Genomic DNA, 15,778 nt, shown 5'->3' with positions numbered 1-15,778 from the left:
ACACACACCAACTGTAACAATTCAAAAGATTGGAGAGGGTGCTTCTGCTAACGTTCTAAACCGTACTATGTATTAAAGTTTGGCGCACCAAATGGTACAATAAATGTGTCTTTACTAGCCAACGTTCCGGCTTCCCGATGGAAAAGGTCCATTCTTCAGGGTACACCTACGGCTACGGCCCTGGTCCTCCCTGCTGCATGCGCGCCTGGCGTCCTGGTGGAGCATGCAGAGACTACAGCCGCGATCGGCGGTCTTTAGGGGAGCGGGGCCATGAAGGGGGCACGGCCATGACGGGGCATATCTGCCCTGTCATTGGCTGCGTGCCAACCACGTGACCGCGTCGCTGCATGGGAAAATTCTTGTCTTCCCTGCCAGCGTACCAACGCGTCACAGCGCTTTGCGTGCCCACACACACACACACAGCCACTGGGGCCTGCCCCATGACGGGCTGTGCTGTGGTGTGTGGCATGCACGCCGCAGCACGCACCGCCGTGACCACCGGGGACTTGGCCTTAAGAAGGTCCCTCTGGGGATCGAAACGTTGGAGCCCTAACACGTGGACATGGGAACATTACATTAATTCTGCATATAGGGGCCCAGTACTGGTTTTGGCTGCTCTTTCAGGAACATGCCAATTTTCAACTATTATTTATTTGACATTAAGCAGGGACGGCCAACTCCAGTCCTCAAGGGCCCCCAACAGGTCAGTTTTTAGGGATATCCCTGCTTCAGCACAGATGGCTCAGTCGTTGACTGAGCCACCTGCGCTGAAGCAGAGATATCCTTAAAAACTGACCTGTTGGTGGCCCTTGAGGACTGGAGTTGGCCACTCCTCATATAAAGTATGGGACTGGTTGAAAGATAACATCAATGTGAGCACCTATAGCGTTTAGGAAGAAAATCCTTTAACATAGATTACAAAAGGTGGATACTTTGCGTTCTTCTGATGACACAAACCTGCAGTGTTGCTGCAAATCATGTTCTTTCTAAAGGCACACTACGTAAAAACACGGACAAGGCAATTAAACATATCGCTTTATCGCATCAAACATTCATTTTAACATATTCCACCAAAAGTAATATTTACACATGCGATCTCCACAAATACCAGGGAATATTGGACTTTTTAAAACAGAGGGAATTAGGTAACTTTTTATTTTTTATTTTTTAACTCGGATGTTTTAATTAACAGTTTTGTACACTTAAAATAAAATTAACAGCAAATTTTAATCTAGATTTACTCAAAAAAAAAAAAAAACTTCTTCGTATTTCTGTTCTATTCTGAAGATTTGGCAGCATGTGTAAAAAGTGGAGCCGTGGAAAATATATCCAGGGAGCTGAATTACAACAACTGTTAACATTTCATGTAGTCTGGGATAATATACAATTGCTTTCATAAAGTAGATATGAAAGTCTTGTGTGATTGTGTTTTATAGCGGATTACAGCATAAAAGTGTATGTGCAAAATCAGTATAAATAAATCTATAATGCAGTACCATACATTCTTCTTGTAAGGAGCTCAGTGTTGGGACAGAATGGAGGTATACGGTAGCTTTAAATCACTGTGCTTTGCTACCAAAAGGTTTGTGCCTTTAGATCTTGACAACTAGTAAATTGCCAATGAGCAAAAAAACAAAAAAAAAACAACTCATAATACTATTCTTAATATTCACTATTTTTATTTTGACGTCATATATCGGTTGTGTGATTTGTCAATACAATAATTGTATTGAATGTCTATAAATATAGCATCCTAACCCAACTTACCCATATGCTCCAACTGCACATACAGATTGCTCCAGTTATATACAACGTATATATAGAGGTTTGTGATCTGAATTTCAAAGCGATTGGTAAATTACCTGTGAGTGCTCTTAAAAATGCTACCATGTAGTGCAACAGAAATTCTGTTTTCTTCACCGAAAAAGTACACGATAAATCCCGATCACGAGAATCTTTACATCGCGTCGTCTTCGCTCCGTTCCAAGATCCACATGCACAGAATTTGCTGCTTTGGATCCATTATAATTTGGGTAACTGCACTACTCAACATGGCAGAGGGAATAATAGAACCCCAGGAAATAGCAGATTTGTTTCAATTGACCTATAGTCCTATAATGAACAATGAACTCACTTAACCTTTGATCTTCAGGCCTCTCTGAGGCCAGATGGTGTTAGGCGAAGTTTGGCGTGTCACTGAAGTCCCCAGATCCTTAATGTCTGCTTACAGTTTAATGTTCTTACTTGCTTCTGATATTGGGTTATCTATTGTCCTTGTGCTTCAGGAATCGGCTGAATCTGGCTGCCCGTCCGAAGTGATCGGAGCGTCATCGGGATCTTCCTGCATCTCCCCGGTCACAGCCAGGTTGATGACCCGAAGCCATTTCTGTTTAAGATCCTCGCTGTCGGCTGCAAAGCTGTGCACGGACTTGGACTGGGACAGTTTAAAGCTGTGCGGTAAGTCGGCGCTGCGGGGAGCGTCATCAACCAAATAGCCCAAAAGGGGGATCGTGGCTTGAGCTTTTACATCCTGAAAACACATGAATCAAGACATATCATCATCTGATAAGTCAAGAACTATTATATGCCAAATGTACCCACACCAGCCCTGTGTGTAGCAGATGGGCCAGCAATCCGGATGAGATATATATATATAGGCTGTGCTCAAAGCTGTGACCATGCAGCAAGCTTAAGCCTATAGGGAACCATGTTAAAAATGGTTTTTGAAGCAAAAAGTGGCACTGTGTGCTCATTTGCATGTCATTTCCCAGAATCCCTTGCTGCAGTGGAAGTGCTGTGTGCTGGGTGATAATGGGGAAAGGCGGGTTGCAGACCTGCCTAAGACATGCAGATGAGCATACAGTTGTATTTACATTTATATATATATATATATATATATATATATATATATATATATATATATATATATATAATATCTCAAAAACAAATAGTCGATACCGTTCTGTGACTAACTAAATGCTTTTATTTGTGCGAGCTTTCAAGATACACTGTTCTCTTCTTTGGGCGATGTTACAATTGATTAAGCCAAGAAATTTACTTTCAAACAGGACGGGCTAGGAATCTTATCTCTGTGGGTAAAGCCTAACCCTCCCCCCTGTGCAGTATGGGATTTATGACTTAAGGTGTTAAATGGTCCCTGAATGTTTTAGAGTTAGTGTGTGTGTGTGTGTGTGTGTTTGTGTGTGATTAGATCAATAGAAATAACGACATAGTAACAGTGTCTCTGTGCCTGCTGATTGAGGAGTCCCGTAGGGGTAAGTTTGAGGAGTGTCCAGTGTCATTGAACTATTCGGTTTCATAAAATAATCTAAAAAGCGGCAAATTGGTTCACAGAGTCTTCCAGTGGTGAGTGATGTCATCTCATTGGGTACAGTCACCAAAAAATGTGGGGAGGGTCTCTTATCTTCCCACCCAATAGTTTCATTTTTTACATCTTACCAAGTGATATTATAAAGTGAACAAAAGTGACAAAATATGAGGCCAAAACAAACACACTCGACCCTTGTTTTAAGACTGTCTCAAAGGTCTTGCACGTAGAATTCTTCCAAAGGAAACAGGGGAGCGCAGCTTGTAGCCATGAAAGAATAAAAACGTCACAAAGTACAGAGATGTCTTACAGTGAATCAGAAATGTGATATGACCAACTCACAAATGGCTACTCACATGAAGGTAGCAAATAAAGGGCAGTCATCCAACCTAAAGGGGACCCACAGAAACCGGAAACCGGAAGTCCGAGACGCACCGGAAGTGACGCAGATCGCCGGCGTGGATGCGGGTGCATTCAGAGGCAGTAGCAGAGATCCATACGACTCACAGGAAGATCGCGACTCCTGTGTATTCGTGATTTGCTGTTTGATACCATCTTAAGTGCAAGCCTCCATTTTTATTGTGTTATAATATATATGTTTTGCTGTCTACACTATTTGGTCCTTTTTTTCTTCTTTTTTTGGATATTGGTTGCTGGTAGTTGCTGCACCACCCACAGGGACCATCCACCCCTTTAAGTTGGATGACTGCCCTTTATTTGCTACCTTCATGTGAGTAGCCATTTGCGAGTTGGTCATATCCCATTTCTGATTCACTGTAAGACATCTCTGTTCTTTGTGATGTTTTTATTCTTTCATGGCTACAAGCTGCGCTCCCCTGTTTCCTTTGAAAGAATATTCATGCTGCTGACAGCTACGAAGCACAGTCCTTGGACGTGGGAATCACCTGGGATCCGGATAGGTATTTGATATATTACATCCATATCGTGAGGACCGGCTTTGAACTTACATTCCCTACTCTACAGGGCTTATTGCATAGGAGACTGCATTTTGTGTTATACCTCCAATACATCTCTTATATGAGCAATTATAACTTCATATAGGCCTTATTCTACTCAAAATTATATGAGGAGGTGAATGTTGTTAGGGGACGTCTTGTTCATTATAGCACAGTTTTCACCGGCCGGTGTTTATAAGGGGTAAGGTGAAATACATTTTAACCTAATACCTTTTGATTGGTTGTCCCATTGTATATATATAATAAGTTATTTGCAGTGCATATTGGGTACATCCCTAGACAAATTGACTCTTTCTTATATATCTTTATTAACACCTTGCAGGTAGTCTGCTCAGGTACTTGGGGTTATCCTCAGCTATTTTAAATGTAATTTTGTGTGTATTTTTTGATATTGCTATAATAAATTTCATCATTTTGGATACGCTCTCGTGCTTTTTCTGGGCTTCTGTTTGTTTCATGTGTGTGTGTATACATGTGAGTATATATACCTGGGGTGCACCATACATATACAGCACAAGAGCTTCGTTTTTCGGGATAACACACCACGCTTTCTGCCAAGGTTTCGACTTTTCATTGTACTGAAGAAAGCTGCAGATAACACTGTTTCCTGAGACTTCTGCAGATTCAATCTAGGGAGGCAAAGACATACAAAAAATGCTAATTCAGTACGAGAAGGACCTTTAAAGGAGAAGTCCAAGCTGCCGTTTTAAAAATGTTTTTATTTCCCCCCCCCCTTTAATATGTGCATCAATGCAATCCACACAATAAGTAAGTAGCTAAGTTGTCTATCGGCAAAGATTCGGCTCAGGGGTTCACTAAATGGCTGTCAGTGCAGCATAAGAGGACCAAAGATGCAAAGTTCTGTGGGGAAGATCATGTGACCAGGCTGTCACTAGATACAATTGGTGCACTGCAAGAGAGGGGGCAGGGCTCAAAAAGGGGTGTGCCACAGCTGGTTTCAGAAGAGGAAGGGGATGTGACTTTGTAAATGGTACCTATAGAAACCAAAAAACGTGTGTTACATTATAATACATAAAAAATGTAATTCAGAGTTGTTCCATAGTACAGAACTGATTTATAAAAAATAAAAAATGCAGCTTTAAAGGAGCAGTTGTACCCAGTATGTGTATTTTCTACTTTTCTAAAGATTGATCCCATACTGTGCAATAGGTCTATTTCACTATTACTATTATTATTATATTACTATTATTACCCACATCACTGATTTCTTTAAACTGTTTTTTGTTTTTGTTAAATCACTGAAGAATGAGCCCATCACTTAAATTAATATGGCAGCTGAGCCCCCCTCACAGTCACATTAGGTGACCTTAGTATCAGAGAAGATCAAGATAAGACTTTTTTTTTCTGATAAGAGCCTTTGTAATCTGCATGGGAAACAGCTCTGGTGAAGAGAGGAGAGGAGAAAGTGTAAAAACAAACACAGGAGTTCCCATCAGGACGTGATACTGCCGGCTGCGGGACTTGCAAAATAAAAATAGCTAGGAAAAACAAATAAGGTTGATAATCTGTTTCAAAGAACAGCAACATTTCAAAATAGGTCATATTGTAGGGAACTGCAACCACAGCAAAGCTAAGTGATTAAACCAGGAGTGGTCAACTGCAGTCCTCGAGGGCCACCAACAGTCAGGTTTTAAGGATATCCCTGCTTCAGCACAGGTGGCTCAGTCAAAGGCGGCCCTTGAGGACTGGAGTTGGCCGTTACCGTATTAAACAAAGGCAAATGATAAATTATTACCAATACCAACAAGGAGTTACAGCCGCTTCCGAATGTTTTTTGAAGCCCCTAGCAGGGATGGGTATGGATGGGAATAAACCCTAGCTCCTTTCTAAGTGTTCTTTGGTAACACGTATACAATGTGCTGTTGCATTGGAATCTGTGTCTCTGAACTTGATATCTAAAGAAAGGGGATCCAGATCTATGGAGAGGAATTGGACCAACAATTTGAAGTGGTGTAAAATAAACGAGCCTTGTTGACATGATGATAACATGGTTTTGAAATAGAGGATTGTGGTCCTTGGCAAAGAAATATTAGCACCGTGTAGTTAAAGCCTCGACTAATTACTCATTGCGGCCATGAATTTGGCGAGTTACAAAGTTGCCAGGCAGATTTAGGCTGCGGCCCTCCTGCCTGCGCTGCACGCGCGTCTGCGAGGCAGATGGCGCATCTGCGAGGCAGGCGGCGCGTGCAGTCGAGTCCCCCGGTCTGCAGAGAGCTGCAGGGGGAAAGACAGGGGGGGGGGGGGCATGACGGGGCGTGGCCGTGACATCACCCGGCAGGTTTGCCCTCATTGGCTGAACTGCCGGGGGGTGTGGCCTAGCGCTCCGTCGCGACTCCTGCTCTCAATTTTCTTGAGAGCAGGAGTTTCTCTCGGCGCAGCGCGACGGCCCCCCCCTCGCAGTGGGCCGGCCCCATTGTGGGGCGGCTCTTGTCCCTGCAGCGTCCGCCACAGCGAGCGCTGCAGTAGCCAGCGGGGACCTGGCCCGAGTGATCGAATTTCTCTGCTCTGTGATGGACGGATCTGAAAGGCTTTGCGTCTCCTCACCTCCAAGATTCCTCTCTTTTTCTTTTCGTCACCGTCCATACTGCCTCGGAAAATATGGAAGCAGTCTTTGCAAACTTTGTTTACTTTGTTACCGTCGTACTCCAGTGTGGCTTTGTAATCAGAGCATTTCCAGCAAACCACCTGGAAGAAATTGGATACGTGTGAAAGTCAGACTCGGGGATTTACTGAATGCATTGAAACGTGTCCCACACACGCGACATGAGCCACGGCTCAGTTCGGAAGCAAATTGGTTCGTTGTTACATTTTATGGTGAGGGCTAACAGCGGCCTTTGGAATCAGTCGTTCACGGTGTAGGAAATCTTCAGGATAACAAGCAGTTTCAGACTTTGTTCTACGCTATGGGTGCACACATTTGCACACACAAATGTACTTTAAACAAAAAAAGGGAATTAGGTTAGTTGCTTTTTATTATTCAGGTGTTTTAGTTAATAGGTTTTTTTACATTAGTACAGTTAAAGAGGCAATCCATGGCGGTGGCGGAATTGTAGAAAATTGCATTTTTTTTTTAAATATTGGGTTGAAGCAGGGGGTCTCTGGAGCTGAACCCTGTTAATTTCAACTCTGGGGACACTTACCTGCGAATTAGGTGCCGGCAGCTGCTCTCCTCGGCTACCACGGTTCACAATATGGTCGCTGTTCAGATGTTTCCCGGCCTGCGGGCCAATAGGAAGCCATGATGTAATCGGTGCGGTTTCCTATTGGCCCATGTGACGCGGGAGCTTCAAACCTGAAAGTTCTGCTTGCTGAGCCAGAGCAGCTACCGGCATCTACTTCGGAGGCAAGTATCTCCAGAAGTAGGGGGTCACAGGAGCTGAAATTAATGGGGGTTATCTCCGGAGAACCCCTGCTACAATTCTATATTGGGGGGGGGGGGGGGGAAAATGACTGTCTTGGATTGCTTCTTTAAAATATAATTAGGCAAAACAGCAAATTTAATTGACATTTACTATAAAAAGTCTGATGAGAACACAAGTTAAAAAGTTGAAACTCACATATCCACATGCCCGGCAGTGGTGTCTCCGTCGTGTGAGGGCATTGAACTGCTCCTTGCATTTCATACACATGGTCACTTCATTGTCTCGAATCCACCTCGGGGCTCTCTTTCCAAGCTCAGCGCTCTTCAAATAAGACATTTAGACAGACAGCAATAAGCTTCCAACGACCGGCAGAATAAAGGGGTTCATCGTTCCAGGAAATTACGCCCGTTTAAAAATAATGGCAATTTTTCCAATTTTCCTACTCGAAACGTTGGGGGTCGCTCTGCTAGTGTGGCTGCCTTTCTATGGATTTGTAAGTTGTTATATTTTTTAACTAACTCCCCCCTCCCCATCGTGTACATACATTGTTATCTGAGGAAACCGTGCTGGAGTCTTTGTCTGCACCTGTGTGTTTGAGAAGTTTTGCGTTCAAGTTTATAATGTTTTTTACTGATTATCCTAAGCACGCGGATTGCTGCACTCACTATACGAACATTTCTTCCATGTTTAGCGCACACGGCCAGGTCTGACAACGGGCGATTTTATCAGCTCAGGTAATGTCGCACGACACTAGTTTCACAAAGTTGCAAGACTGTTTGTTTTGCATGTATTTGTGTCTGAGAGTCAAAGTATTTATACACTATACAGAATAATACAGCATACATAATATATAGTATATTATGTATACAGCAATTACTCAGTGAGTAAAGACACTGACTGAAAAACAAAGACACTGAGTGTGAGGCAGGGGAACCTGGTTCAATGCCCGGTGTCGGCTCCTTGTGACCTTGGGCAAGTCACTTTATCTCCCTGTGCCTCAGGCACCAAGAACATCGATTGTAAGCTCTGTGGGGCAGGGGCTGTGTCTAACATTCCTATGTGCTGCGGCGCTATACTGAAATTGCGAAGCACGTTGAGTTTCATTGGGAGAAAAGCGCTATATTAAAAAGTTATGATTATTACTACTATTATTTATTATTATTTTGTAATTGTTCCGAATAAGGTCCTGGTAAGTGCCTACACGGTATACGGCATACAGAGATTACAGAGGAATGCAGGAGTGTATGCGGGTGACAGGTCGACCCAATGAGGAAGGACAGACAATAAGAGAGTGAGGCTTGGGACAATGGGGATACGTGCAGCATAAAGCTAAAGGAGATCTTGCCCCAAATAGCTTACAACCTGAGTGGTATGCTGGGATGCTTACACACACATCAGGAGTAAAAAGTGCATTATTAGAAGGGCATCCAGAGTTCGTAGCAGAGGCATAAAACATTTAATGAGCTGCTTCATTTAAGCGGTGGATTTTCAGCTGGGCTTTGAATGTAGGAAGTGAAGGTCCTTCCACGTACATTGAGTGAGAGAACGGTCCGTCAGTAGGGAGAGATTAATTAAAAAAGACGAGATAGGGCTGTAAGAGCCGAGTACGTGTGTAATGAGAGATCAGAGGTGAGAGATATAGAGGTGCAGAGGACGTAGAGTTAAACTAAGGAGGAGAATGTTGTGGTTTAGGTTTGTATTATAGTAAGCACTTGCGCGTGTGCATGACGTTGCGCATGCACGTGTCGCGAGCGTTTTGTGTAAATAGGCCAAACGATGACGCGCGCGATTAGGAAGCGTGGCCATGATGTCACGACAGCTGCTCGAAAAGACAAATTTCTTTGGTTTTCCGCACAGCTGCCGCGCCAACGCTCTCTGCCGTGTGCGCGTCTGCACTAGATACACTGTCATAGGGAGACGGGTATTTCTCATTGACGCGCACGCGCTTATAATAATACAGGACTTATACGGAAATGAATAGGAAGCCAGCAGAGAGGGTTCAGGAGGTTGGAAGCAGATACGCGTCTAGAAGAGCAGGAGATGATTGGGGCAGCAGCATTTTGAATGGACTGTAACAGAGAGCGATGTGAGGCAGGGAAGTCAGACAGAAGAATGTTACAGTAATCAATGTGGGAGAGAACACGGGCATGCATTAGTGTCTGAGTGGTAGTGGAACATAGGAAGGGGCGTATCTTAGCAATGCTACGAAGGAAAAAGCAGCAAGATTTAGTAACATGTGAGGAGAAGGAAAGAGAGGAGTTGAATATAACCTCTGGGCTGCGTGCATGCGAGACTGGGTGGATAGTTGTGTTATTGACTGTAATGGAGAAGGGAACAATGGGACCTGGTTCGGCAGGAAATATGACGATCTGTCTTAGCCATGTTAAGCTTGAGGCGAAAAAGGGCCACCCAGGCAGAAATAGCGGATAGGGACTCTCATTTTTGACTGGACTGCGGGTGTAAGCCTGTGCAACGAGCCCCATAGTTCCAGAGGCCCTGCCCTCTCCCCCACAACAATTAAACTGATTGCGCTAGGCCTCTGTAACTCTCTTACCTTCTCAGGCGGCATCTCCCGGCATCTCCTCCTGCATTGTCCTGTCATTATGGCTCTGCGATATCCAATTGTGTCGCGTTGCCTTGACCATGGAACACCCTGTGGCGCTGCATTGCCATGATGTGACACCTCATGGCGTCCTGTTGTCGTGGCAACGCGACACCATTTGACGTCACGGAGCCACGATAACTGGATTATGCCGAAGCCCCGCACATGTCCCTGCACCGAGCCCCGCAAACATCCCAGCCGGCCCTGGGTGTAATGTGTAGATAAATATAGGTGTTTATCATCGGCATAGAGATGATAAATTAATCAAAAGGATTCAATGAGGTCACCCAGCGAGACGGAGCCTAAAACTGAGCCTTGAGGTACACCTACAGAGAGTTCAATAGAGGCTGAGAAGGAGTTGACATAAGAGACGCTGAAGGAACGGTGAGAGAGGTAGAAGGAAAATCAGGAGAGGGCAATGCCAAAGATGCCAAGAGAGTGAAGACTGTGTAGGGGAAGAGGGGAATCAACAGTATCAAATGTCAAGAAGAATCACAATGGAGTAGTTTTCTTCAGAGGTGGCAATATGTAGGTCTGCAAGACGTCTCCCACAGAAAACATGTCTGTATTTAGCCAGGGTTGTGGGTTGGAGTGCTGTGAGTGTCGGCGTACAGGGGGGGCATACTGGTCAAGTGATTAGGCAAGGACAGTATTGTAAGTTGTGTTTGGGTCAGAGGCGGGTGGTAGTAAAGAAGACTTAAGATTTTAGGCTGGATTCCAAGGACTGAAGGTCAATGAAATGCAGGTTGTGATTATAGTAAGGAGAGGCTAGAGGTTGAGTGTGAGGAGTGTGAGGAGTGTGAGGAGTGTGAGGAGTGTGAGGGAGAGAAAATATGATTAGGTTACAGTCAGAGAATGGGAAAGGAGAGAGAGAAAAATCAGAAAAGGAATTAGTGAAGATGAGGTCAAGGAAGTGGCCGTCCTTGTGGGTGCTGGAAGCAGTCCATTGAAGAAGGCCAAAGGAGGAAGTGAGAGAGGAAGCGATGTGCCCATGACTGAGAGGGGTTATCAATGTGACAGTTAAAGTCTCCTAAGAGGATTCAAAGTCGGAAAGGAAAGTGGAGTGAGAACATGTAGAGTTAGGCGGCCTGTAGATGACCACAATATGCAGAGAGAAAAGGCAAATAGTATGGGCCTCAATGGATGAGAATGTCAGGGAAGCAGGGGTAGGTAGGGACTGAAACTTACACTGAGAAGAGAGAAGTGTTCCTACTCCACCCCCGCGTCCCAAGGGGCGAGGTGTGTGAGAAGGAAAGACCGCCATAGGATAAAGCTGCCTCCAGGGGAGAGTCCAAGTGTGAGAGTCAGGTTGCTGTCAGTGCAAAGAGGTGAAGAGAGCGAAAGAAGAACAGGTCAAGAACATAGAAGTAGGCGGTGAGCAGTGAATAGATATCAGGTTGGAGCTTTTAGATCTAACAGATGAGAGGGTTGGCAGTAGAGAGCGAGATCCAGTGGGCATATGGCAGGGGCCAGGGTTTGGAGAAAGGTCTCCAGCAGCCAAGAGAAGGAGGGCTAGGGACAGGAGGTGAGAGGAAGACGTCTTGGAGCATATGCCCACCTACAAGACTTTCCCAGGGCTGCACCCCAAATGTGAAACGCCTTACCCTGCACGATCAAAATCTTTCCCACCATTCACACATGACAAGCCTGTGGTTAATATAATGCTAAGTGGCCTTATAATTCCCCATCCTCATTTCATCCCTACCCCATTTCATCCCCCCATCCTCATTTCATCCCTACCCCTTGTAAGCTTCTCTGAGCCGATAGTTTTATTGTATCTAGGTTTTATTCTTGCACTTACCCCCCACATTGTACTGCCCTGCGGAATATGTTTGCGCCATAAATATAAACGCGAATAATTTACTTTTTTAGTAAGTGCCAGCGCCATACTAACCGGGGCTGCCCATTAACCCATTCACTGCCAGAGAAGCCAGCGATGCATTGTAAAGCAATATTAGCTTTGTAAGACCTGGAAAATACCACATCCACCTACATGTGTTGAGGCAGAGCTGGGACTGCGTGCTGCTTTCATTAGGATAATGTGCAGTGCACTTGAATGTAAATGTGAGTCCTCTTACCGAAACCTCAGCGGGCGCCTCCTCAGAGTCTCTGGGTGTGGCAAGTTTAAAGGTTTCATTCCGCTGCTGAACCTCTGCGATGGTCTCCTGAAAAGCCTAAAGAAAGTGCAGCAGAACCCATTTCACTTACATGTATCTTTATTAATAAACTACACACATTTTTATTGACACCGCTAAGACCCACTCATCGTAAGGGTAACTGATCTCACTCTTGGCATAAATCAAGCACTCTAAGGCAGGGATGCGCCATCTTTTCCCCCAGCGCCCCCTGCCTGCGCCCTCCCCGCCAAACGCTGCCGCAGGGTCATGTGACGTCATGTTGCCATTAGTCTGCGCACCTAGTCTGCGCACCTGTTCTAAGGGGTGTATTCTCTAAGCTCTGATAGCTGATCCGTGTGGACTTACGCGGAAGATCCATTGAAGTGAATGGGACTTGTGTTGTCAGATCGCACGGAAAAGGCAATCTCAGAGTTTAGAGAATCTCGCCGTAACCCCCGGGGTGGCCAACTCCAGCCTTCAAGGGCCACCAGCAGGTCAGGTTTTAAGGATATCCCTGCTTCAGCACACGCAACTGATTGAGACACCTGTGCTGAAACAGGGATATCCTTAAAACCTGGTATAAAAAAATGTGCAAAATTTACACGCAGTAGCGCACTTGGGCACTGTGATTGGGCAATAAATTCTTTACTTTATCACCTGTGTTCCTTGTTTTTGGGCAGTGCGCTGCTGCGTGCAAATTTTGCACATTTTTTCTACCATGTTGACTTCCATTGGCAGCTGGACACGCCACTAAGAGATCTTCATTGGCTTAAGGAGTGGGTAAGATATTAAGAAGATTTTCTGATTATTCAGCCTTGGCCACATACTCTGGTGAGTGATTTCCAGGACTTTATATTACTGTTGTCGGAAATGAGGTACAGTGGAGGGGGTTTATCTTCAATTCACCGTTACCTTCAGGAGATATTAAGAAAGCTTCCTGGATTTATTTTCTCACCTGGTAGCATACCCACTCCCAACAGAAGCCTATGTCTCTTATTTATATGTGATATGGATTAATATTCAAGTTGGTTCCGGGACAATTGGAGCACCCATTCATTCTATATATCCTTAAAACCCGACAGGCTGGTGGCCCTTGAGGACTGGAGTTGGACACCCCTGCTCTAACCTATTTATTATTTCTATTGCCCATCCAGGGACCAAAGTTAGCTAATGATGGGGACTTGTCATTTGTTAAACATCTGTCAGATGAATACTTTGATTTTGATTAGAAAATGATTCTTCACATTGATAACCAAATGCTTTGGAGGGTTTTCTATATTTGCCCAATATATTTCATTATAAAGACTGCGTGTCAAGACAAAAATGGTTAATTCACACTCCTTTTCTTTGTTGTTTTGGGTAAACTAATTCTGCCGTCATCATTAGCATAACGCAAAAGGCTAAGGCCGCCCTTATAGTGCGCGCGACGGCGACGCCACAGATTACTTCACCCGTCGCTGCTAGCGAAAGTTGTAGTTCGCTTTCCGGTGACGTGGCGGGCGACCAGGTCTCTGATTGGTTCAGCGGCTGTCACACGTGGCGACAGCCTCTGAAAAATCAAATTTGACCGGCTTCGCAAATTCACGCCGCCAGCGTCGCTCCCGTCGCGTCTACTATAAGCACACGCGACGGCGGCAATACATTTGTTTTGCTGCGACGTCGCCGGCACTATAAGCGCAGCCTAAGGCTGGAACAAAAAGCCATTTTCCCAACAAAATCAGTAAACATTTCCATTGAAAGTCGATTGAATCTTTCTCAGTAACTCAGTTATATTGATAAGTTACGGAAATGGCTTAAAAGATTTTGACCTGGTTATGTAACACAGAAGGATTATAGGCCTGAACGCACTTACCTTAATCCACTCTTCTTTGTTTTGCCTGGAACTACAATAAAACAAGACAGCCATTAGCGCAGAACAAAGCCACGGTAACACGTGCACATGGTCACTACACTAGCTTGCAGAGTGTCATCGCATACCTGGCCTGCAGCTCTAGCGTACGCTCTTTGCCAGATATTTGGAAGGTGTGTGGATAATCCTCATTGTGCGTCTCCAGCACTTTCATCCCCTCCAACTTGATCCTTGTACGCACCGAGTATTTGGTACCGACCAGGCTGAATTTGGGAACGCAGTACAGCAACATGTTGTTGAACTGGAAGAATGAGATGAAGCGACTTGTAATCACTGCTAGGATGCAGCAGCCATTGGATAATGCCAACTGCAGGTAATATTTGTGAAATATGTTCAACACACCTAACTTTGTGCACGATACATTTATTCTAAAAAGTAACACTTATTTCTCTATTTCGTTCAAAATAACTCGCAACCTGCGTACTAGCAACCTGACACTTTGTTCATTATTTGATACAATTCAAACACCTCCTTATGTTTTAATGCTTCCTACCAAAAGATTGTTTTCACTACATTAAATCTAGAATTTTATATATTTATTTTATAATAATATAATCCATGGTTTGTTTATATTGACTCCAGCTAGTAAAATGCCTTGATATTCATGTTATTCTAACTCCGTTTTAAAAAATAAATTTGGAAATTAAAACCAACGTTTAACATGTTTAGTATCGCTTACAATCTTGCACGGCACCACTACTTTTTTTTTTTCCTTCTTAAAAAGGTGCCGTTCTTGTCAAAAATGATAATTACAGTATGTGAAAGCTTTAGCAGGTTTTTTTTTTCATAGGCCCAAAAGCCTTTAGCAGAGTGTTCACATGACAGTCTCTGATGTTTATTCTCACTTGCTCTACACCCACCAGCAGGGTTGCCGGCACTCCGGGCTTGACCCGGAGACTATGGGTCTTGAGCACTAACTTCCGGACTACGGGTCCAACTTCTTAATCTCCAAGTGGCGGTTTGGTGTGGCGGCGTGTCCGGCTTCCCCCCGGCATCTCCCCTTACAACGTCTATGAAAATGGCTGTGCGTCGTCAAATGACGACGCTGTGTTGCCATGACAACGGGACGCTACGAGACGTCGCAGCGCGGTGTCCCATTGCCATGGCAACTTGATGCCGCGTGCCATCACACGGGAGCCGCTGCTGCACCACGCCGCTGCAGGTGAGAGAATTTTTTACATTTTTCTCCGGGTTGGCCTTCAGTAGAAGGTGGCAACTCTGCCCACCAGTAAGGGCAGAGCCGTGTTCCATGCAGACTACGAATAGATTATTACATAAACTGTCTTATCCTGAGCCTCCCTGATGACGCTCTTTGAAATCCAATGAAGTCTCAAAGTGAGAGGGGCTTAGCGTCCATATTAACTGCCTTTTCAATTTTGAAAAAGAAAAATACAAGTTTAAAATTCACTGAGTTGTAGAGATGGGCGAGCCCGCCGAAAATCAGTTTCCTGAAAAATCCGTT

The 15,778-nt window shown here is 44.6% G+C and overlaps 1 protein-coding gene across 7 annotated transcripts in view; it reads right to left on the bottom strand.

Annotated features, from left to right (window-relative positions):
* Window positions 1-1,022: 1,022 nt before the first annotated feature.
* FGD4 (FYVE, RhoGEF and PH domain containing 4) overlaps window positions 1,023-15,778 on the bottom strand; it is a 154,850-nt gene continuing 140,094 nt past the window's right edge. For all 7 annotated transcript variants that reach the window (XM_075602707.1, XM_075602708.1, XM_075602710.1 and 4 more), the window contains exons 11-17: window positions 14,385-14,557; window positions 14,260-14,290; window positions 12,369-12,464; window positions 7,884-8,009; window positions 6,871-7,011; window positions 4,794-4,934; window positions 1,023-2,530 (exon numbers count right to left, since the gene is read on the bottom strand). In XM_075602707.1, the coding sequence (XP_075458822.1) occupies window positions 2,282-2,530; window positions 4,794-4,934; window positions 6,871-7,011; window positions 7,884-8,009; window positions 12,369-12,464; window positions 14,260-14,290; window positions 14,385-14,557 (957 nt within the window). In that variant the 3' untranslated portion in view covers window positions 1,023-2,281. The remainder of the gene's footprint in view (window positions 2,531-4,793; window positions 4,935-6,870; window positions 7,012-7,883; window positions 8,010-12,368; window positions 12,465-14,259; window positions 14,291-14,384; window positions 14,558-15,778) is intronic.

Source organism: Ascaphus truei, chromosome 5, assembly GCF_040206685.1.
Source record: "Ascaphus truei isolate aAscTru1 chromosome 5, aAscTru1.hap1, whole genome shotgun sequence".
In the NCBI taxonomy this organism is placed as follows: domain Eukaryota; kingdom Metazoa; phylum Chordata; class Amphibia; order Anura; family Ascaphidae; genus Ascaphus; species Ascaphus truei.
Note: the sequence above shows the minus strand (reverse complement) of the source record. Positions and strands in the feature narration are given on the sequence as shown.